Below are 26,001 nucleotides of genomic sequence, written 5' to 3'. Positions count from 1 at the left end.
CTTGCTACCTATTCCATACACTTGTAACATCTGCCACATTGCTCCCCTATCCACTATCATATGCCTTTTTAAACCCATAAATACAATGAAACCTTCCCTAAATACTGTTCACATATATACTTTAATGTAAATACTTGATCTACACATCCTCTACCCACTCTAAACCCTCCTTGCTCATCTGCAATCCTCTAATTCTTTCAATAACCCTACAGTACATTTTACCTTGTATACTCAGTAAACTTATTCCCCTGTAATTTTTACAATCTCTTTTGTCCCCCTTCCCATTATATGAAGGAACTATACATGCTCTCTGCCAATCCCTAGGTACCTTCCCCTCTTTCATACATTTATTAATAAAAAATACCAATCACTCCTCCACAATAATCCCCCCTGCTTTTAACATTTTTCATGATCCTGTCAGTTCCTGCCTCGTGTACCTCCCCCACACACATCCTGCTCTTCTTCACTCCTAAAAGATGTTGCATCTCCCTGACCAGTGCAAGAAATTACAGCTTCCCTTTCATCGACATTTAAAAGTTCCTCGAAATATTCCCGACATCTACCCAATACCTCCAGTTCCCCATCTACTAACTCCCCTACTCTTGTTTTTAACTGACAAATCCATTCGTTCCCTAGGCTTTCTTAACTTGTTTATCTTCAAAATTTGTTCTTATTTTCAGCAAAATTTCTTGACAGTGCCTCTCCCACTCTCTCATCTGCTCTCTTTTTGCATTCTGTCACCACTCTTCACCTTTCTTTTACTCTCCATATACTCTGCTCTTCTTACAACACTTCTTTGTAAAACTCTCATAAGCAACCTTTTTCTCTTTTATCACACCCTTTACTTCATCATTCCTCCTGCACCCACCTTCCTATAGCCACAGTCTAATACTCCACTTTTAAAACTACCCCCCCCCCCCCACTATTTATACTTGCATTAGCCCACCTTTCTGCCAATAGTTGCTTATATCTCTCCCTAACTTCTTCCTCTCTTAGTTTATACACTTTCACCTCTCTCTTACTTGCTGTTGCCATTTCCCTTTTGTCCCATCTACAACTAAATGATCTGATATATCTATTGCCCCTGTATAAACATGTACAACCTGAAGCCTACCCATCAACCTTTTATCCACCAATACATAAACTACTTTCATTACATGCTGTATCATACCTTGTATACTAATTTATCCCTTTTTTTTCATAAAATATGTATTATTTATTACCAAACCTCTTTCTACATATAGCTCAATTAAAGGCTCCTCATTTTCATCCACTAGCATTGAGATCCCCAACCACAAGTACACTCTCACTTGGTTCAAAACTCCCCAGGCCTTCACTCAACATTTCCCAAAATCTCTCTTTCAGCTATATTGTAATATAAAAAGGCAGAAGATTAAAGTTAAGGGCTAACATTAACTAATGAATATATTTAAAATCCAGTGAATGGAATTAGTCTAAAATATTAATAAAAATGTATACCACAATTGGGTAACAATTAACACACCCTGAACATCACTCTTAAAAAAAGTCAATAGGGTAATTATTATAACAGGAAAATGCAAAGTGCATCAAGGAGCAGTATTAGAAATATGTACTTGTGTTACTTCAGCCTTCAACACACACTTTCCCACTTCAGCAACAGATTCTTGCCACAAGTCCCAGAGTTGCCTAACACAATGTTTTATTTCATTCTCCATGCAGACAAAGATAAGCTTGCAAGTTTACAAATACACCAAGAGAAAGGTCAGAGTTCGTAAGTCTCGAAACTAACTACAGAGAACATTAATTTATTTCAAAGATAACATTGCAGAGCAGTAAATTAATCCTCTAAATACAATGCCATGTAAAATTTATCTTGTATATAAAAAATTACATATTTTAACACTGTGGATTTGTTTATATCAAACCTATATTGAAGTTTGACCCATGCATTTGTGTAAACGTGTGATTATTAAATAAATAAATAATATTTATATTTTATTTATTATACAGAGTAAACACAGGGCAGATTTGTACAGTACCACAATCAGGTTTAAAAGGAGCAAAAAGTTGTCTAAAACTAGTACTCTTCCTGTCATTACTAAATATCATTACACAATAATACATCATACAAAAAAAATGGTGAAATTTCTTACACGGATTACGAAATATGAACACAAATAAAATATAATCTTACTGGACGTTACGATACACATTTATTCACCATTGTGCTTGAATGAAGGAATCAATAATTTAATCTCTCTTGTGCTCTGATTCACAACACGACACAAATTATCCATTGTGCTAAAAGGAAGACTTGACATCTCTATTGTCTGGTTTCTTTCCTGCACTGTGAATTATAGTAACCTATCAAGCATTTCTTGAGTAGGGAAATACCTTAATTAAATTTTTTTTTTTTTTTTTTTTTTTTTTTTTACTGAGAGGGTTGTAGCTGCTTCAATTTCAAATGCTGCCATTTTCAACTCCAAGACCACAATAGCTGCACATAATTTAACACTGCTGCACTATGTTGTCTAAAGGCCAGGTATGTGTACCCTGTGCCAAGTTCATACTGCCATACTTATGGGCCAAGTATATCTGGCCATACACAAGCTCTTAAGCAAAGTGTTGTATAGGCATCTGGCACACAAGACAACAGCTGTAGATCTTTGGTTCATTTCAGTTATTCCATGCTGCCACTTACCTCTCAGAAAAACAAATACAGGAAATGTTATTTACGTTTAAAACTAAGAAAGTGGCAAAAAGCATAGCACAGAGTGGAGACTTGCAGACTGGACAAATACTGATATCTTTGGTTCTGACAATCCCCATGTGGTCAGCTTCTCTATGGACAAGTCACAATCCAGGATCTAGGACAGATTCAAACTTCATATGCCTCAAAATCAAGTACGTACTGAAAAGCTTGGAGAAATATCATTTAGTCCCTATTGCACCTGATTATTTTCTATTGTGCCACTCGGGGAAATGCAAAAATGCAACTTCCTTGTCCTGAAGTGTCAAGTTGACCCAAGGTAAGCAAAACAATGGTTCACAGCAGAAAGAAACCAAGACACTGCAACACAAATGGGATGATCAACAAACTGCACATTAAGGGAAGGAGTGTGCAAGAAGACAGCAGGTGGTAAGTGTGGGTGGGGGTGGTCAGTCGGTCGGGTGTATTGGTCAAGCCAGTATATACCTGAGGGTTTGTGCGAACACCACTCCACCCTACACTCACAATGCCACACTGCATACATAGCAGAAGCCATCAGTTACAAAACATGAGAAAATACACTCGTCACTGACGACACGATAATATCATAATGAATACATTTGTCATTAATATGAGCATTAATAAAAATAGCTCATCAATTATGACTGATCACAATGCTACTGGGAAAACGCAGAGCGAACATCCACAAAGACATATCACTTTGGGCATATGGAGAAAATGATTGTGCTGTCCATCACTAAAATCAGTTTGATTTTCAACAGTTTGGTGCAAACTTACAAATATTGTACAGGGAAGGGATAATAAACCTACAAAACTGTACTGACCTTAAAAAAAGGGGAGGGGAGGAGAGGAGGAATACTGGAGAACCCACACTTTTTTTTTTATAAAAAGCAAAACTCAAGCACGACAGTCATGTACTTAATGTCATGCCATCAGTGTAAATAAAAATGTGATTGTCTTTGCTACAACTTATGATGCAATAAATCCTACCATAATAAAACTATAAGACAGAATCATACCCTTTGTGACTTAGTACCTATATGTGACCTTATATGTGGGGTTCTGCATCATACAAAAATCCATGTAACACCAAAAACATTTCATTTACAACGCTTTCAGGATTCAAGATGTTATGACATTGCACCATGTATAAAATAACTTTACGCTCAGAAACAGTAAGTGCAAGCGGTGCACTTTGAGTCTTGAAAAATTAAAAATTGGAAGTGGAAGTAGTAAAGAAAATGAGATTCTATAGCTAATATCAATAGGGCTATCAGAAGTTGAGATTCATAACTGGTTATCAAGTATATCTTAAGAGTGTAAACATACACTGTACAAGTATAGGTTATACGAGTCACACTTGTCAAATGTTTCGTTGAATACATTAAAAATGCACTATACATTTCATATTTCTTTTATGAAATGGGCCATGCCTACTCTCAACATAACAAATACTCCACTGCCTCAGACTCAAATTGCCTACATGGGTTGAAACTGAAGTTTCCAAATTGTCCAGAAATTCACTACAAGACCCTTCATACAAAATGGTAGAGGGAAAATGGTAACAACAGCACAGAGTCCATGTGTTGGTCAGGTTGGTGTGGGTGGCATCACACCACCTTCCAGCCCCAGCCACCTGTTGTACAAACTGGAAGCCACACCAATGCAGCCACCTTAAATCACTCTTAGGTCCAGTCTGAGCTCACATCACACTCGCATCCTACCAACAAGTTGCCACCAGTTATTAGGTAACTGCTGATAGGTCATGGGCTGAGGAAACATTAACGTTAACTATGCTGCTTTTGTGAGTTGTCATCTAGAAGAGCCCCAGAAAACAAGTGGAAGTGAGCTGTCACATCATTAACTTTCTCAAGGGTTGTCAGCTAAATGGTGTGGTGACACTCTGTGGAACATTACAAAAGATGGTTAAGGGCTGGGAGCAGAGTTCTTTGCTATATAACCATAGTCACACAGACCAACATAGTCTCTAATGAGCAATTGATAACGGCATTGTCATGTTATTTAATGAATGCACATGCGAGGTCCTCAGTACGGTGCAAATCGATTGTAGCTGCCTCTGTAGACTGCCTGAAAAGACAAATTAACTAAGATTAATTTTTTGCATTATATATATAGTATAGAGAGCCCAAACATTTAGAATTATAAAAATTAAATGCTAACTTTTCTCTATATTTATAAGTGTATAAATATTAAACATACAACAAAATGCCTCCAGTCTAATAATACTAAAAAAGCCACTATCTGAAGTCCAACATCAAATCTATAGCAGTTTTTGTGTGTATTTCTCGTTTTAGAGACTGCATCTCTGTAACAGAGTATAAGTATTACTATAACCTAGTTAATTTGTATTGACACAAAAGGCATTGGCAAGGAAAGCCACTGAGCTAAGAAAAACATTAGATAGCTGTAGCTATTCAATGGTTGCCCATCAGTAAAAAGTCTGATACTCAAAATTTGTGAATATGAAAGCCCAATTTGTAGGGGCTGTATATTAAGAGTAAAATCATATAATAAAAATGAGGAACATATATTAATGAAAATCTCTATGATTTCATTAACCCTTTGACTGTCGCAACCCCAAATCCTGAAGCGTCTCCTGGTGTAGGAAAAAAAAAAAATTCTTATGAAATGATAAGAGAATCTTTTCCTGATGGTAATGACACCAAAAGTACGAAATTTGATCGAAAACTTACGGAATTGTGCTCCCGCAAAGTTAGCAATCTCGGCGATATATATGCATTGGTGATTTCACCGACTTTAGGCCCTATTTTCGGCCAATTTCATTGTTCCAGTCGACCAAACTCATAGCTATTTCTTTAGAACTCCATTTTTTCTATCAACCGAGTACAAGAAAATGCCCATTTACTGATTTCAACTACCCAATAAAGTGGTCAAATTGGCAATTTGGCCAATTTCACGCAAATTAAAAAAGATGCCAATTTCAAAACAGGGTCCACAATAAATAATGCAGACATTCTTGGCACTAAAATAACACATCCTCTGTTCATTAGTCACATCTCCAGGCCCCTCTTATATTACTCATGCTTTCTATTTTGATTTTTTATTCACACAAAAAAATAGAAGATTTACTGTTATGCAGACTACTGCATTATTGTAAAAATGGTATAAATAATATCAGTGCACTAGTGAAAGAATATCAGACTCCCCAGTTGATGTGTATTGGACGTGTAGTGTGATTTGCTTACTCTTGCACATTGGTAAAAATCGAACATTTCCGCTACTTTGAGCTCAATTTCAAGGTCATTTTCATCATGAAACTAATCAAAATCATCTCTATTTCTGTAATATGTTTTCCATTCTATCAAATGAGACCAAGAAAACGAGAATACACCCATAAATACTATAGGAAAATACACTTCAAAGTCGGCGTTTTAATCCAAAAACACGGTCGGAGTTTTTTATCTCATTATGCACTGCATGCTGCAGGATTTTTTTTATACAGTGCACACTGACCACACAGACCCATTCTCTCACATGTGGGCCTACCAGCTTTCTCCTGCTTGATTTGAAGCCGCTAGAATTATTGAGTATATATATGTCCGAAACATTGCTCATAAGACATATACAGTGGACCCCCGCTTTACGATCAGCTCCCAATGCGACCAATTATGTAAGTGTAATCATGTAAGTGCGTTTGTACATGTATGTTTGGGGGTCTGAAATGGACTAATCTAATTCACAATATTCCTTATGGGACCAAATTCGTTCAGTACTGGCACCTGAATATACTCCTGGAATGAAATAATATCGTAAACTGGGGGTCCACTGTACATGTATATACGGCCGAAACAGTCAAAGGGTTAAAGTATTCAAGCAGGAGGATACAGTAAATTTATTTTTAAGTAACTAATCAAATGTTCTTAGAATCTTTTATCATAATGTACTGAGACATGGTCAACGAAAGTATATGATACAGTACTATATAAACTAGGTTGGGGGGGAGGGTGGGGTTGCATTACTCAGAAATGCTAACTGTATAAAACTGGCAAATGGGGTACAGTACTCAGATGCACTGACTTGGATGTGTGATAACTGATGTTAGCCTGGTACAGTTTTGGTGTCTGCCAACCACATTATAAGGGATTGTAATGTATCTTCATCTTTAGCTCAGGTAATCAGAGCTTAATTTCCCCTTGTTAATACATATTTCACTGTCATAGAAAATATATTGCAACTCAAATATGAATTATTTGATCTTAGTAAGCCTATTATTCACCTTTTAACTTGGTGGAATGTAACAGGAAACTGGATTATTTTTCTTTTATCAATCACTCTGCACTCTAAATGCCTAATCAGTCTTGGTCATTTGTGGAAAAAATTCTTAGTAGTAAGAGGGTACTGTATTCTATTCACCACAAACAGGTCTTTTCTCTGGCTGCAAAGAGGTACTACAATGTGCTTAGTAAAGAACAAAAAGGCACAATACCATGACTGGTCCAAGTCGGACCGCAACGTCGTCATAAGCTCCTCTTTCTTATGTGCGGGTTGTGTAATGTGCTTAGTTTCCACCTCATCTCCCATTCTACCCAATTTCTTACTGTACACAAATAACCCGCACATAAGAGAGAGAAGCTTACGACAACATTTCGGTCCGACTTGGACCATTGACAAAGTCACTGTGACTGTGACTTTGTCAATGGTCCAAGTCGGACCGAAACGTCGTCGTAAGCTTCTCTCTTTTATGTGCGGGTTATTTGTGTATCGTTCCAGTCACGGTATTGTGCCTTTTTGTTATTTATTAATTTCTTACTGTTTTTCTCACTTAACCTAGCACTCAATAAACACAACCTTTTAGTCTGTGTTGCTCATTAGAGCAGATTAAAACATCCCTTCCAAACAACTGTGCCAAACTTTCAAGATCAACCAGAATTTTTTTTTTTTTAACTGTTAAACACTTGTTTTCTGTAACTTGCTCACATTTACCTTTATTTTCCTAATGCACATATTTTACTGAATTCTAATGGAGGTCTCGGTCATCAGGACCATGTAATAATTACGAGCTCAACATTTTTATTTTGCACTCACTTCTGTATCTTTTTAAACAAGAATGTCAACCACATTCATAGTTTTTACATTAAAATGTAATAAAATAAAAAGGTATCACTTTAAGGTCAAATTCTACTTATAGCAATATAGGCCTTAATCTCTAAAGAATGCATTTACTCCTTCCACAACTACTGAAATTAAAAAAACAAAACTAGAGGCTACCAGAGAACAGAAAGGCAACTTACCCCGTAGCCAGCCACTGGTCCAATACCCGATGCGGCTGCAATGTAGGGGTCAGGGTAGGGCCTGTCACTGTAATAGATCGATCTATGAACGGGAAAAAAAAGAGGGGAAGTTTCCATTAGTAAGCGGGTCCTAGTGTACATAACGGAAGACTAGCTACCCGACTAGAGAACTGCAGCACAGCACAAAAACTCAGGCAATGGGCTTTATTTTCAATACCATGCTCATGAGATATTAGGCAGATTAAAAAAATGCATTTATTATTCCATCACCCAGCAATAAACTTTCAAAGCATATAATGATAAAACAATGTTACTCAGCTACGCTATTAATTTGTGATACAAACCTTATATACATTAACCCTAATTCAAAGACAATATATTGCTTTCCATGTCTTTTAAGGGGATCATTCACCACTCCATATTTTAAGTTACAAACCAATTTAGCTGAAAACTTCCTTGGTTTATCTATGCTACTTAAGTTTCAATTAAAAATTTTACTCTGATCAAAACAATGTTTTGAAGTAGTGTATATTTAATTTTTTTTTAAATTAGTTTTTTTATTCATGAGCAAGCACTAAACCTGTAAGGATAATGCAGAGCTCAGGAAATGGGTGGGACTGGGGTAATCGGGCCTGATCTAAGGAAGTGGAAGGCATCTCCAATTCCTTGGATCTGTTTTTTTCTATTTCCCAAATTGTCTATCTTCATACACCCTGTACAATGGGGCACGAAACTAACACCAAACATACAACCCGATCCCCAGTATTACAGAATATCTAACATTCACTATACTATGACTAATAGCAGATGGAGAATAAAAACTTAAGTATTAGGTATGAATGTTTTTGTTCCCTTTAATGTTCCTATCCTATAAGTTCCCTTTAATGTCACAAATACATAACACGACAGGTAAATCTAGCAATTACTACTTAGCACCTAGTATACATATGTATTACTGTGTATGTATGTATGAGTGTATATACACGTCTGAGTTTCCTGCTAATTTCTTAATAGTTCTTGTTTTTGTAGTGTTTCCTTTTATTTCCATGGGGAAGTGGATGAGAATTCTTCCTCTGTAAGCAATGCATGTCAAAGTGACTAAAATGCTGTGAGCAGGAGACTAGTAGCCCCTTTTCCCTGTATTATTAAGAAAAAAAAAAAGAAGGAAATTGTCAAACAAGGTTCTCTGAATGTGCGTGGATGTAGTACAGACGAGGAGAAAAAACTGGTACTTAATACAGAATTATGAATGAAAATCAGCTGATGTTCTAACACCATGCAAAATGAAGCTAAAGGGGGTAGGAGAATTTAAATGGGAGTAAATGGTGTTAAATCAAGTGTATCTATGAGAACTAGAACTAAAAGAAGATAAACAGTAATAGCAACGTTGGAAAGAATAGAAAGAAAGATGTGGATTACAATAAAGGTAGAATGTGAGAAGCAGGTTGTAGTGTTTGTGCACTTGGGGAAGAATGTATAGAGATATATTAGGAGGTATTAAGTGAATGTTTAGGGAATTTTGCACCAAGAGAATAATTGTTGCAGGGGATCTAAATGCTAAAGTAACTGAGACTGCTGTAGTTGGCATAATAGGTATGTTTGGATGTCAGAGATTAATGATAATGGCTGGCCTCTAATTGAATTACATACAGAAAAAGGTTTCATAATAGGCAATGCTTAATTTAAGAAAAATGAGTATACAAGATATGATATAGGGTACATTAATAGCAATCTGTTAAGGCTAAATAATACTAGACAAAAGATTAATGGGCAGACTAATCAATGTGAATGTTCTGGGGGCAACAGAAATATATCAGATCATTATATGGTGGTGGGGAAGAGGGCACGTAAAAGTAAATTAAGGAGACAGTTTCAGAAAGATATAAGCAACTACTGGAAAAAAGGTAAACTAGAAAAAGTGCAGAACTTGAGGCTGACAAGGTATGGAGTAAATTTAAGAATGCACTGCTAGTTTATGGAGCAGAGCAAGGTGAAGAGGGCAACAAATTGTTTAGGCAGTAACAGATTGAATACCAGATCAGAGGGAGGGAGTATGGAAGATGCGAATGTATTCAGATATTTTGAACTGGACATGTCAGCAGATGGGTCTATGAAAGATAAGGTAAACCACAGAACAGATGAAGGAAGAGGTGGGTAGTTTGCTGAAGCATCTGTGGAAATTATTATTATTATTATTATTGTTATAATCAAAAAGAAGCGCTAAGCCACAAGGACTATACAGCGCTGCAGGGCAAGAAGGAAGCGAGGGCATCAGGTGGCAAAATGGAGATGGATGAGTAATAGGTTATGGATAACAGCGGGGTAGTGGATGGTGAAAGGGTAAAGGGCAGCAAGAGACTGAACTAGAAAGGGCTGAGGGGAGAGCGAAAAGTATCAGAGTTCGTGGAGTAAATCAGTCGTTGTCAAGAAGTCAATGAGAGAGTCAGGATTAAAGGAGGGTCCATCAGCAAGAAGGGAAGGTAAAGAGAGAGTAGTAGAACGAAGACGACGTTGGAGGTAAATTCTGCGTGCTCGTTGATAGAGAGGGCAGTCTAACAGAATGTGGCTAATCGATACTGGAACTTGACACTGCTCACAGAGAGGAACAGGGTGCCTCTCCATGAGATACCCATGAGTAAGATGGAGTGTGGCCAATGCGAAGGCAGGAGAGAGTGGTCTCCCAACCTCGGCAATGATGACAAGACGACGGCCAGTAACCTATGCTCGGTTTAATAGAATGAAGTTTGTTACCGAGCAGAGTTGACCAACGTTGTTGCCAACGGGTGCGAAGGTGGGTAGCTATTGCAGCAAAATAGTCCAGAAATGGAACACCTCGATAGGAAATTGGTAGGTCATGTACTGCTGACCGCGCAGCAGTGTCTGCCTGTTCATTGCCCTGTATGTCGACATGACCAGGGACCCAACAAAAAACAATATCTATGTTTGGTAGAGATACGGCGTAGCCAAAGTTGGATACGGAGAACTAGGGGATGAGATGTATCAAATTTTCGTATAGCCTGTAGAGCACTAAGGGAGTCTAGACTACTACAAATGATGACACAGGCATAGATGCGATACGAATAAGTGCTGCAAGAATGGCATACAGTTCAGCAGTAAAAATGCTAGCTGAAGATAGTAAATGCCCCCACACGACGCTGTCCGGAAACACTGCTGTGAATCCGACGCCGTCTGAAGACTTAGAGCCATCTGTGTACACAGCAGTGGCATGAGAATGGGAGTGGAAGTGATCAAGAAAAAGAGAGCGGGAAGCGCATCTGTGGAAAGAAAGATTATTTGTGGAGAAAAAAAAAAGAGGGGGGGGGTGAATGTACCAGAATAGTGAAACCAACACTTTTATATAGGTGTGAGGCATGGGCTTTGAGCGCTGTAGCAAGGAGCAGCTAGAGGCAGTGGAGATGTCATGTTTGAGAGCAATATGTGGTATGAATATCATATACGGTATTCTGAGTGTAGAAATTAAAAGGGGACTGATATGGTTTGGGTATGTATAGAGCATGGAAAGGGACAAGATGACAAAGGTGTACAAGCATACCTCGTTAATATTAGCGCCTTGCTAATAAAAAACTTTTCAATTATTTTCATGTTCATTGCTTTCAGTGCCCATCTTGTTCTCAAGATGGTTTTTGGCAATTTTCAAAAAAAAAATTATTTATTGTTTTTACTTTTGCATATTTTCTTTAGGCCTAGTACTATTGTACACTTAATAAATGACAGTGTAAACATTTTTTAGTCTTTTATATGCACTGGAAAGTGAAAAAAAGGCTGTGATTCACTTTGAGGCAATGGTCTGGAACCTAACCTGCCCTATTAGTGAGGTATGCCTGTACATACCTGGGGCAGAAGGAAGGAGGGGTAGGAGGGTCATCCCAGGAAAGGTTTGAGGAAGGAGGCTTTGAGATTTAGGGGCTTAAGCACCTATCACACCTCCATTAACATGCTAGATAGGAACAGAGACAATGGTTTGTAATGAACAGGCTGTTGGAGTGTGAGCAAGGTGACTTATGAGGGAATTCTGGGAAATTGGTTACAGGGATCAAGTTCTGGAAGTGGGAACTACAGTGCCTGCAAGAAGGGTAGAGATGTTGTAATCGGAGGGTAATCTGATTTGGGATGTCAGCACACTTCCAATAACAGTGACTGAATGAATGCTGGTGTATGAATTTTCTTCTCTGGGTCACCCTACCTTGGCGAGAGATGGGCACCGAGGCAAAAAAATCATAATAATGTGAAGTACAATGTCGAGCAGTAGTACTACATGCGAAAATTAGCAAAACAAGGGTACTAGGTCATCTTTCAACTGAACTAGTTATTAATTCACCAAATGAATTTACTGACATTTTCCTGTTATAGTTTTATACTAAAACCAATAATACAACAGTTTATTATAATGCAAACAATAACTTTTGAGATTTAAATATCCCTCAATTTTCAAAATGCTGTATCTTTATATTCTTTGCACGTTTTGGCATCAATATACAACTCTCAGTTGAATTCCCAATACTGTAAACCTGTATTTCTATTGGTAACCAGAGAAACACATTAATACCATATACAGTATATATGCAATATATGCCCTAGCTTCCCAGGGAAAGAATATGCAATAATGTTTTACAAATGACACTATAGTCTGTATTAAAAAAAAAAAAAAAAAGTGGTGAGTGATCCTTTTAATAAATATGTTAACCATGTTAATCCAAATACATTAGTGTTCATGTGTATATACATGTGTAATGCTCTCCATGTGTGGGATGGCAAATACCAGCTGCAGCCATCAAAACATAGCAATATGAAGCAACACTTAAAAACATTTAATGAAGATTTCCACATATTCCTGTGGAGAACTGCGCTATCTGTGCTATTTGTTAACTGATCTGAACCTCATTTATAGAAAGAGCACTGTTTACTCATTTGTTTCTCATGCTAAAACTAAGTTATGATAGTTTTAATGTAATCACTAACCTCAAAATGACATTACTGTGAACTTAAAATTGTGATTATGTATCTTTGAATACTGAAACAATATTACTAAAAAAAATAAAACATTATTTTTCAAAAATATAACAATGTTTCTACTTGCACATAACCAACATGTATAAAATATTTTGTATAATGGTACAAGACTAATATGATGTTGCTGGTTAACATTATGCAAAATATCTATTCCATTATGTCCTAATTGCCCTGAGTTTTTGAGTATGACTGTAAATGGTGCTATTATCATGCAACATGCAGTAATATCAAAAGTTACTAAAATAAAAATTAAGACATTAAAACTTTATGGTAAAATATGCACAAAAATATTTTAAATCCTACTGTATAATTCAACACTATGCAGAAAAGTTGGTGAACACAAATAAAGTTTAAATAGCTATCTAAACATTACAACACCATTCCATAGGGGCTAACGAGATGACAAATTTGCACTGAATCCACTTTTATATACAGTACTGGTGAGTTTAAAGTTAAAAAAAGATCCATCTGCCATGCCCCAGTGACAAGTCCAGCCCACACTCCCATGCACACACAAGTTAAGAAGGCATCATCCCTCTCTAGAGATTAAAAAAGTGCTGTAGTATGGTTCCATAAATAATTGAAGCTAGCTATCAAGCACACCAAGTGAATTATTACACTTGGTGTAGGTGATTACAGGGTGAGCAACTCTCCATGGGCAACCCTTAGCATTTAATTGTCCCAACACAGCTACCTACTGAATTAGGCCACTCAAATATCAAACATTAAACCTCTATCAAAACCTTGAAAGGCAAACAAGTGAAGAAAAGTACAATTAAAGAAGACAAAAGTGCAGTCATTACAGCATGATCTTGGCCTCTTGCAAGTGGCACTTATCAACAACACTCGAAAAGGCCTCAAACCACTGGAAAATTATGTACACTGCCCAGGAACACCGCTTACTTCAAAAATATTTCAAAGCATGCATTCAACAAGTTTCTGCCTTACCAAAATTTTTGTCATCTATTTTTTTGAAACAATCGAAGTCTCCAATTTTTACCTGAGAAAAACTTTTTTTTTTTTTGCATTTCATTTACACAAATTTATTAAACTTACAATAAAGTTTTGTCTTATATATATGAGATAAATGTAAATTGAAATGGCAGTACATACACACAATGTGTGTTATTAAACATTACTGAAATTTTGGTAATGCCTGAAGTGCCCTATGCTTTCAATTTTCATTACACAAATTAATACTCTTATTACATTCTTGAGAAATAGTATTCATTAATTCTTGAAAAGTAAAAAGAAATATAAATACGAACATATTTCTAACTACTGCGGTGTAAAATTAATGCCGTATTAAACAAAAAAAGTTAGGCAATACAGGAACTTTCCATAATTCCAATAACAGACTGCCACTACATATATGGTTTTCTCATCTTCTAACCTTACTAAATATTGTTATGATTATTCACATCAAATTCTACTGAAGAAATCTATCTTGTATTGCTTAATATAAACGAGCACACTAAGTGATTGTGACTGCTGAATCCAATAAGTATAGCATTAAAGTTTCTTACCTTCCTGTAGTGATTTACATAACTGCACTGTCATAAGCATTCAAGTCAATGTGGTCCAAAACTCACATGAAGATAAATGATAAGACGACTATATTTTAGCCTCCAACTGAGGTCATTAAAGAGGGTCTCAGTCGGAGGCTAAAATATACAGCACTTGTGGAGAAATTATTTCCAACTCGATGCAAGCAGTATAAGGGAGTGGCAACCCCTCTTATAAGGGGGCTGCAACCCCTCTCACTCATTCCAACATCTGGAGATGAAGAATGCTGCTCACATCCGGCTGGAGATAATGCATTCCCTAACCATCATCTGCCACACTGACCAAATATTTTTTGGATATTACCTTCAAAGACAATTAGGAATGAATCTATAACAGTGCGAAAGAAAAATAAACCCCAAGAGGGTACCCATGTGATGCATTTGGCATGAGAGTTTAATGTGAGCGAACTGTCTATTCATACAATTGGAAGGGAAGCAATCCATACAACAATGTGTTTCTAACACTTCTGATGGTGACATTCAGAAGGATGTGAAGATGTGCACAAGTGAACAAGACAACAGGAGCATAATACCTGCACTGAGATCAAATAAGGCACAAAAAGCAAGATTTTTTTTTTATAAGCTGTGTAAAAAAAAGTGTGCCTTTACAGAATTGTAAATTTAGTCCTGAGCAGATTGCTAATTTTAAAAACAGCATCAAATTTAACATTAATTTTTTTGGTGAGAGTATATCTGCTGATCAAACAGCTGCAGAAAGATATCCTGCTGAGTGTGCCCAGAGTATTCCTGAATACATTTACAACCTGCATTGGTAAGCAGGAATGATTTTCACCTAGTTTGCTCCATTGCAACAGATTTGAAGTGCAAACCCATCTTGATTTACCATTTTGAAAATACCTGTGCATAAAGAAACAGGCGCCATCTGATTTGGTAATTTAACAAGAGATCATGGGTGATACTGATCCTGTTGGGCATATGGTTCAAACAGAATATACATCAAACCAGAAATAAAGTTATAGCTGTCCTTGCATTTAGGATGGTTCTTATTTTTGAATCATAATCATGCCAAGTTACTGCAGGATTATGATGCAAATGTCCAAGATGTCTTTTTACCCTCATCACCACCTCTTTAATACAACCCTTAGAACATGTAATTATACTACAAAGAGCCATGGATAATGAACATATATTTCAATACTGGTGTCCCAGATTTCTGACACAGCTCTTTATTATAAATGCACTTATGCACATTAAGGTGTATTGGAATAAAGTGCCATAATCTCGTTTAATAGAGGAGATAACTTGAAAACTTAAGATGCTAAGAGATTTCCAAAATACGTATAATAAAATCTGAGTAGAATGCTACAATTTGAAGAGTGAAAAAAATCTTTATGACTGATTTTGTGGCCCACTGACAGGAATCTCAGTTATTACAACACCTGCATTCCCACACTACTGGACCTTGGTTTTCTTTGCCTACATATACATGACCTTTTTCCTGGACCGAGCATTCATAACACCTGACAAAAGGCAGCTGACAAGGGTACTTGGTTGTTATTGTGGTTCAATGAACCACTCACAATTATTTAACTATTGTTCTTAAAAAATATAGTACATATTAATGCAAACTGGTTCTGTTCAACCACTTACAGAAATGTACCAACATCATCTAGTGAGGTAAGCCTCATAAGTATTACAGCATTAACAATAACTAGTATTGGCCAGACTGCACCATGAATAAAAAAACTATACAAGAACAGTGACCCTTTTTGATCCACTGTGGCTGGCATCAATAGCCTGGTCTATCAGACCAGCAACCTGGATGGTGACCACCAATATTGACTCCAAGTAGCTGGGAGAGTTCTTGTCATGGTTTCCTTTATGAAACATCTTGACATATAAGAAAAATATCCCAGTATACTATACACTCTAATGAATTCAATGAGCATGCTGAGATTATTACCATATATAATAATCAAGGTTCCAGGACCAAAATCTTTTCTAATAAAAATGTCCTAGTGTTTGCTCGTATTTTTAAAAACCAAAATGGTTGTTAATGTGGATAAGAAAGAAGCAGATGCAGGGAGATACAGTCCCTTAAAGTCCTGTCTGTGAGCTTGTAAGTACAAGGTACAGCAAAAGTTGCATTTCCAGGGTCTTGGAACAAAGTACCATAAAACCATGTATTTTGCGGTATGAGGTACAATACGTCTCCTGGAATGGATTAATATTGTAACTCAAGGAGCCACTGTACTGTCTCCAAGTTAGCATTAGCATTTCCATGTCACATGATAAGAACAAGAACTGCGTAAGACCACGTAGGTAAACGAATTAGTCGCTAAGTGAGGAGCATACTATAATGGTGGTGGGTTTGTGTCAGTCATCTTTGATATTGTTTTAATGTCACCTTTGCACCATTTATAACATTTCTGGTATATTTCTAAATGTTTATACAGCAGTATACCATATACTGTAACAAACAGAATAGAGGAAATCAGCTCTAATCTACATTATTTAGGCATGCATACTGGTCAGACAGCCAGTTGTAAGTCTGAGTCATCGGTAAAGGAGTATATTGCTAAATGAGGAGAGGCTGTACTGTGTCTCGAGGTGTGAAGCATTTTACTGACACACCCAAGACAACTCTGGGATTCCTTGATTCCTGATACACATAGGTAACCTACTTTTTTGTCTATATGTAAACCAAGCAGTAGTTAATTTTGTCTGTCTCCCTAAAACCTGACGGTGATCTGTCACTGATGGGTAGGGGGTTATGCGGATCTGGGGATGCTGGCAACAGTAAGGGATTACTCAAATTCAAGGTCATGGTGTACTCACTGTCATGTTTGATATGGAGTTACCCCTTCAGTAAATGTGATTAATCAACCTCCAAAGACAGTTAACAGTCTACAGGTCCCCTAAGTTTATTTCACATAGATGAGCTGGCTGCAAACTCTAATTCACAGTAAGTCTTGTCTCAACAGGATAAACAAAAAGGAACACAAAAAAGGAGGATGTCTTTACTATGAATAATTGCACTGGCCCAGGACAGCCAGGACACAGTAGAATAAAATAAACATAGGGGAAAAAATGGAAGGCATATTGAACTAAAAGTGGTAAGAGTCGAGTACTGGTGAAAGATGAGGTGAATTTGAAAATATTGGTGGTCCTAAGTGGTTCATTGAACTTTAACACACAAAAATCAATTTTAAAAACTAATATTCTGATCATGGAAAAGCTTATAGAATTACAGAAGTGCAAATTCGGTGGTCTGGGGGCAATTTATGCACTGGCAACTTTGCCCAATTTGAGTCCTAATTTCAGCCAATTCCATTGCCCAATTTGACCCAATTCCTAGTTATTGTGCTAGTATGTTGTCTGTTCTGTTGATTGAAAGCAAGAAACTGCCCACTCAAGTATCACATCTACCCCATAGTGTGCACAGAATTTGGTAATTTGGTCAATTTTACACAAAATTTTAAAGTTCAATAGAGCCTGGTTAACTGACAAGCACCAGATGAGCCTGGCCCATGGCCAGGCTCTGGGAATAGAAAAACACTGATCTCATAAAAGGTATATCAAAGGTAAGGACTTCATATTTTGGGCCTTGCTGCCATTGCATCTATGCTGCTACCTAGTAGAGTTCAGAACAGTGCACACTGTTTCACTCTCACTCACTGGTGAGAGGTGGCATTTCCTCATTCACTCACCTGGTATGGGTTAGCACCAGTCCCTGTAAACCCATTTCTACAATGAACAAAGTTTGTCTCCACGCTTATTACTTACTCCAACAAGATACCAGTCTCACAACAATGCCAATGCAAATGCCTGCAAAACCATCTACAACAATTTCCAATTTAAAAATAGAGATCAAAATAAATACTGTCGGCATTTCAGCCACCAAAGATACATTTCTTCTCTTCATCATTCATGTCTCCAGGCCTCTCTATAACACTTGCCCTCGATTTTGAATCCACCACACAAAGAAAATTGAAGTTTTACCCTATTACTCAAATAATAAAATATAATCAGGAATAACTGGTCATGGTTTAGGCTGCCCCAATAATTGAAGACCTAGTAAAAATCCACAAAACAGATTTGGGTGGGGAAGTAAGAGGGCACTACCCTTTGTCATAAAAATTGCTGAAAATTGAATATTTCTGCCACTTTGTACCTTATTTCAAGCTACTTCTGATCTGAAACCAACAAAGCCATCTCTATTTCACTAGTATATCTTCTACTCAATCAAATGATACCAAGAGACAGCCAATAAAAGTCACTATTTTTATTAAACCAAACACAAGGTAGGAGGTTTGCTTTTCCTACCATGCATTGTGCACACTCACCACACAGACCCATTCTTTCATGTTCAGACCAAAATTTACAGCTCTCAACATACTTAAGTGGGGGACAATGCTTAAAATGTACACGTATATCTACAAGAGCAACACTGGTGTCAATAGCACAGATGTACATGGGAGCTAATGGTAATTCATGTACTAGCTATTAAAAATACTGTACATGATCAAGAGTCCCACTTGAGTGCTTACAAAACCACTTCAGGAATGTGAAAGTTTACCATCCCTTTCTAGTTTCATGTCACCTATAACTTATTTTGCATTAAATTAAAGTTTTGACATTTAACTTCGTTTTTGTAACGAACAAGCCCGATGACTCACTACAAACTAGGCAACTTTTTCAGTGAAAAGTGAGAAATAACCCAAATTTTCCTGTAAATATAAATTAAAATTTTCTTTTTTAACACACCAGCTGTCTCCCACTAAGGCAGGGTGACCCGAAAAAGAAAAAATGGAAGTTTTCCTTCTTTTTACATTTAGTAATTTATACAGGAGACGGGGTTACTAGCCTCTTGCTCCCGGCAAAATTAAAACGTGTCTCCCTTTAATCAACATGAAATTTTAACAAATTAAATAAAAAATATTCTTCTCTTGTGACAAATTAAATAGGATACTTATATAAGGAGTGAAGATGAGAGAACCACAAGAAGTGATGAAAACATACATTTAAATAATTGTATATGAACGTGTAATAAGAAAAGGAAAAGAGTGGGACAAGAGAGGAGAGGACAGGGAAATGGGGAGAAAGGAAAGAGTGTAAAAGTGATCAGCAAGATAGGAGGAAATAGTAAAGTGATCAGCAAGATAGGAGTAAACACTAAAAACAAGTAAGAGAGTAAAAAAATAAAACAGAATGCACTGCATGTTGGCAGCCCACATTGTGATAGCTAAATATGAAGGAAATCTAATTCCAGTAAGTTTCTGGCAACAGCTAACAATGACTCAAAACAACTTGGTCTTATACACTACTAGAATCACCTAAAGTTTACACTCTTATAATGAAAAACACCATATTTAATTTAAAAAATTAATTATGCATGATGTTTACCTATCCTAAATATTACTGCTACATCAGTAATGTAAATAAGGAAACCAACTTGATGCAGCATTTTATGTAAGCACTGGAGATACCATTTTCATGACTGAAAAACTTTTTTTCTCTACATGGTTTAATGAACTAATAGGAACACTTCATCCAAAATCACTTAATTTAGAGTTGTTTTAGCTCAGTCTGACCTTTTATTTTACATGCTCCTACAAATTCCCAGCAATTAGAAACAATCTGAACAGCTGATATGGGTGGTAGCAGTCTTAACCAAGTACATGGAAATTGTACAAGTGTTTTTCATAGCCTATGTCTAATACTTTAAATTGAGAAAGGCAGCTGTAACCAGGTGGGCATCTCATGGTACCCAAGTATACACATGAACACTATTTAACTATGAATATTTTTAAAAACTGTTGAAAAACAATTGGAATGGCTAGGATGTAACTATAGAAGATTACATTAATGCAAGCCCTGAGCTATGCTTCACACCCTGAGAATAAAGATGGCAAATTGATTCCTTCCTGTTAAACAGAAAAGTCCTAAACATTACATTCATGTCTGCCCATACTAAACTTCAGGCTCACCATATCCAGACATCTCTGTGTAATCAATGACCACATTTCATTTACACATTTATTGTAGTTTGCAAAAAAAATAATATAACATTACATGTCAAAAGATTAAAAGCATGTATCATGTGCATAAATGCTGTAAGTAAAAATAAAGAGCCCAAAGCACTCGTATTGTACTATCTCCAGTTAACGGCATCGTACGGTTAAATATTCAACAAGCAATTATGAAACTATGTGGTTTAGAAAGTAAGATGATACTTTTCTGGGTCCAAGAGGTACTGGATCACCACAAAAAACTTATTAACTTCAACAGAAGGTTTGGATAGCTGTTCGAACGTGCTAGGCCATTTAAACCTACGTTAGATAGATGCTTCAATGTTTGTTTTGTATTCATTTTATTAACACATGGGCCATTTCCCATCAAAGTGAGGTAACCCAAAAATGAAAAATCACTTTTATCATCATCATTCACTCCATCACTGTCTTGCCAGAGGAACACCCGCACTTCAGTTCAAAAACTGCAATATGTTTCTACCCTTTCTTCAGAGTGCAGGCATTGTACTTCCCTTCATACACATTACCTTGCTCACTCTCCAACAGCACATTAAGTAATAAAAACCATTTTCCTGCACTAGCTCCCAACACGTTCATGCACACTTCTTGGAAGTCGCCCTGCCTTGGTGGGAGACAGCCAGCAAGTTAAAAAAAAAAAGGAGGGGGGGAAGGCCTTGCTAAATAGGCACAAACAGTATGCAAACACTTTAGTACAAAATACTGGGCTTTAGAACAAAAAAAAGTTAATATTTACTAGTGATATCTAAAGGGTTTTCATTAGTTCTCAAAAGTGACCATTAGTGGCAGTACTCGGCTGTGTGATCTAACCTTTTGTAACCTGGATCATATCATACCTCAATTTCTTCCTATACTCTAATAATTACATTACTTGAACACAAAAATCTGTTTCTGAACATATACTGTATACTCTTGTCTGCTGTAGTTTGATCCTACTATATAAACTCCAATATTACTAAATTATTCCAAATAATTTGTTTCCATATGATCTGTTCCCAGACTGTGGAGTTACCAAGAGTATTATTCATAGGGCTGAGAGGGGCTGATTTAGAGAGGATGCAGAAAAATAGGATGACTAGAAGGGCTTAGAAATCCAGAGTGGAGGGGAGGTAGAAGTTATCCTAGGAAAGGTTGGAGGGAGAGGTAATGGAGGTTTTGAGTGACAGGGGCTTGGGCATCTAACAGAGAGAGTGTGAGAGAGAGTGAGAGAGAGTGTGAGTGTGAGTGTGAGAGAGAGAGAGAGAGAGAGAGAGAGAGAGAGAGAGAGAGAGAGAGAGAGAGAGAGAGAGAGAGAGAGAGAGAGAGAGAGAGTGTGAGTGTGTGAGTGTGTGAGTGTGTGAGTGTGTGAGTGTGTGAGTGTGTGTGTGTGTGTGTGTGTGTGTGTGTGTGTGTGTGTGTGTGTGTGTGTGTGTGTGTGTGTGTGTGTGTGTGTGTGTGTGTGTGTGTGTGTGTGTGTGTGTGTGTGTGTGTGTGTGTGTGTGTGTGTGTGTGTGTGTGTGTGTGTGTTTTAGATAGGAGTGGCGGCAAGTGGATTTTATGATTTGACATGCCACTGGAGTTAGCCAGACTTGAGACCTGACAGTGCTGGTATGGTGCCTGCACTCTGAAGGAGGGAAGGAGTGGGGAGGCTGCAGTTTGGTGGGTCAACTGAACTGTGATGTCAGCAGCACCCTTCTTGCATGGCAGTGATTGAATGAGTAACAGTGAAAGTGTTTTCTTCTTTGTCAAATCACCCAACCTTGGTGAGAGAGGCAGGAGTATTAAAAGTACAGTGGACCCCCGGTTTACGATATTATTTCATTCCAGTAGTATGTTCAGGTGCCAGTACTGAACGAATCTGTTACCATAAGGAATATTGTGAATTAGATTAGTCCATTTCAGACCCCCAAACATACACGTACAAACGCACTTACATAATTGGTCGCATTGGGAGGTGATCGTAAAGCGGGGGTCCACTGTACTATTAAATTTAAAAAAAAAAAAAAATTAATGCCCAAGCCCATGTCGTCAAGCACACGAAATTAATTTTCTGCAGAAATTTCACCCTAAGTCACACTCTCATTAGGCCTAAAGTATTTCCTAAAATCTAAGAAGTTCAACGGCATATACAGTGTACCCCCGGTTATCGGCCATAATCCATTCCAGAAGGTTGACTTAAATCTGAAATGGCAAAAAACCAAGTAATATTTCCCATAAGAAATAATGTAAATCCAATTAATCCATTCCAGACACCCAAAAATATTAACAAAAAATACATTTTTTAAAGAATACCTCTAGTTTTACATACAGAAAACAATGAGAAAGAAATATAAAGCAGTAATTTTAATAATAAATGAACATTACAAACCTTTATTGAAGACTCTTGTTGGCATATGGAAGAAGGTGAGGAGGGGAGAGGGAGTTCGGGTTATTGTTTGGAAAGGAAATCCCCCTCCATAAGGACTTCAGATATCAAGTCCCTCTCTGAGGTTAAAAGGACACAAGTGCAACTAATGTGATATTTTTATTGTGGCACTGTTTCGCTCTCCAGAAGCTTTGTCAAGCCGTAACGGTTTGACAAAGCTCCTGGAGAGCGAAACGGTGCCACAATAACAATGTCACATTATTTGCACTCGTGTCCTTTTACTTTACATATTGTCGATAATTCTACCAACTTTATTACACTCTCTGAGGTTACTTCCCTTCTTTGTTTTTTAGTGGCACTAGGACCAGCTGGAGAGTCACTGTACCCCTGTCGCACCAAAAATCTGTCCAGAGAGGACTGTTTCTGGCATCTCTATAAAATTTGCCTAAAATGGGAAAAGACATTGTCATTGAACATGTTGCAGACACGGCTTGCAACAGTTTTGTCAGGGTGATATTTCTCTGCAAAACTTTGCACCTCACTCCACTTTGGACATATGTCCTTAATCACTGAAGAAGGTACATTCTCTCCCTCTCTTCCTCCTCTGAAGCAATATCCTCAGCTGCAGTCTGTTGCTGTTCCTGTTGCAAGACATTGCAGCTCTTCAGTGGTTAGTTCTTCCCTGTGGTCATCCACCAACTCTTCCACATCCTGGCCACTCACATCCAATCCCATGAACTTCCCCAATGAAACAAGATTCCACAATAGGCACAGGGTCGTCAGGGTCAGCCTCAAACCCTTCAAAATCCTGGTTGAGGACACATTCTGGCCACAATTTTCTCCAAGCAGAGTTCAAAGTCCTAGAAATCACTCCCTGCCAAACCTTATCTATAAGGCTTATGCAATGGTCAATTCAGTGTCTGAGGTCACTTCACAGCACCTTTCAAACACTGCTTTGGTGTACAGTTTTTTGAAGTTTAAAATGACCTGCTGGTCCATGGGCTGGATGAGAGGAGTGGTATTAGGGGGCAAGAACTTCACTGTGATGAACTTACACTCCTCAAACAATGGGTCTTCAAAGTCTGGAGGATGAGCAGGAGCATTGTCCAGTACCATGAGGCACTTAAGTGGCAATTTATTTTCCAGGAGGTATTTCTTCACACTTTGACCCACTCAACTAAAATTAGCCTCGTGACCCATGCCTTATTGTTAGCCCTCCACATCACACACAATTTACTCTTCATGACATTGTTTTTCTTGAACACTGGGATTTTCAGAGTGATACACAAGTAAAGGCTTCACTTTGAAATCCCCACTGGTGCTACCACAGAACAAGAGAGTTAGCCTATCCTTCATTGGCTTGTGTCCTGGCAGTACCTTTTCCTCCTTTGTGATGTAGGTCCTCTCTGGCATTTTCTTCCAAAAGAGGCCTTTGTCACAAGTGCACACTTGTTTGAGGAGGAATCCTTCAGCCTCTACATAATCCTTGAATTCATGCATGAATTCTTCAGCCACACGTTTGTCTAAACTTGCAGTCTCATCATGCCTTACAACACTATGCCACTATGCTTCTTGAATCTGTCGAACCAGCCTTTGCTGACTTTAAATTCACTAACAGCAGCACTTGTTCCCGGCATTTTCTTAAAGAGATCCTCACGCAACTGCCTTGCCTTCTCACCAATTATCCCCTCCGAAACACTATCTGCCACTAATTGTTTTTGGTTGATCCACACCAACAACAACTTCTCCATATCCTCAATAGTTTGAGACCTCTGTTTTGTTAGCATATTTACACCTTTCGCAACATCAGCTTCCTTGATTTCTGCTTTCTTCAACAGGATGGAACTGATTGTTGATGAAGATTTACCATAAATCCTGGCCAACTCCACCACACGTATGCCACTTTCATATTTTGCAATAACTTCTATAGTGTTTCTCACCTTCTTTACCAAAGAGCTGGCACTCTGAGCTTTCTTTGGCTCCATGGTGGCTTATTTCACAGTTGCAATCAATAAACAAGCTCTAAAAACAATGGATGAGTGTGGAGAGTATTCCTACCCCAATGAGAGAGATGCACAGACAGTATGATACGCCTGAGGAAGCGCATTGCCAGCAGGTGGACGTGTCTCATATGAACAGATTTCCGAATTGGCCGATTTCTGCACTGGCCTATATCCGGGGGTCCACTGTACTATACTTGTTAAGTATTCACTGAGCTTGTCACCCCAGTGTTCACATACACTATACAAACTATCACCTCACCAACCTACTATATCACTCAATGTTGATATAAAATTTAACTGCAGTTTCCCTATTATTAAAAAAATGTATAGTAGCTTGCTATTATTCTTAGTAAAAAATATTTTATTCTCAAATGCAAACAGAAAACACACAACATTGCTAGTGCCATGCTGTATGGTGTAAACATGTGACTTCTGTGAACCAGCCGGCAAGAAGACAGAGGCAAAAAAAAAAAAAAAGGTAGGTGCATAAGAGGCAGAAGATAAAGAAAGAAAAAAATGAGTGAGAGTGTGTGAGTGTGAGATGGAAGAAAGGACAGAAAAGTTAAAGGAATAAGGATAGAGGGCAGGAGAAGGGAGAAAAGAGGTCAAGGGTAAGGTAAAGAGCATGGAATGAAGGTGTATAAGATATTGATAAGAGGAATAGCAAATAGGGCAAATGGATAATGAAGGGGTGGGGGGGAAAGGGGTGAAAGGAAAGCAGAAAGGGAAGATAAAGGGGTGTATGTGCATATGTGTATGTGCATATGTGTGTGTGCATGCATGTGCCAGTGTTGAACTGCCTAGCAATCATTACCATACACATCTAAAGATAAGATTGGCTCAACAATAATGGTGTCCCATTTTCAATTAATATACATTAATATACATTATTTTATTTTTTTTTAGAATTCCTATTTGCAACACTTCTCCTGAGTTCATTACAGTTATCCACCACCACTTGAAAAATGAAGCTATTTCCATCACAAACTTCCTAAATACCTGTAGTCTACCAGTTACTGATTTGTGGGGCCACCGGTTCTGCAGACTGTCCCCAGACCAGG

General features: G+C 37.6%; 1 protein-coding gene and 1 long non-coding RNA gene across 15 annotated transcripts in view; both read right to left on the bottom strand.

The window, feature by feature from the left end:
• Positions 1-26,001, bottom strand: part of LOC138855242 (uncharacterized) — a 351,644-nt gene that overhangs the window by 52,658 nt on the left and 272,985 nt on the right. The gene's annotated exons all lie outside the window — the stretch shown is intronic.
• Positions 1,965-26,001, bottom strand: part of LOC128702975 (RNA binding protein fox-1 homolog 1-like) — a 367,005-nt gene continuing 342,968 nt past the window's right edge. For 12 of the 14 annotated variants that reach the window (XM_070103571.1, XM_070103575.1, XM_070103574.1 and 9 more), the window contains 2 exons: positions 7,987-8,068; positions 1,965-4,801 (listed from right to left, as the gene is read on the bottom strand). In XM_070103571.1, coding sequence (XP_069959672.1) covers positions 4,760-4,801; positions 7,987-8,068 — 124 coding nt within the window. In that variant the 3' untranslated portion in view covers positions 1,965-4,759. The remainder of the gene's footprint in view (positions 4,802-7,986; positions 8,069-26,001) is intronic. The other 2 variants (XM_070103568.1, XM_070103579.1) reach the window with 1 other exon arrangement.

Source organism: Cherax quadricarinatus, chromosome 86, assembly GCF_038502225.1.
Source record: "Cherax quadricarinatus isolate ZL_2023a chromosome 86, ASM3850222v1, whole genome shotgun sequence".
NCBI classification, from domain to species: Eukaryota; Metazoa; Arthropoda; class Malacostraca; order Decapoda; family Parastacidae; genus Cherax; species Cherax quadricarinatus.
Note: the sequence above shows the minus strand (reverse complement) of the source record. Positions and strands in the feature narration are given on the sequence as shown.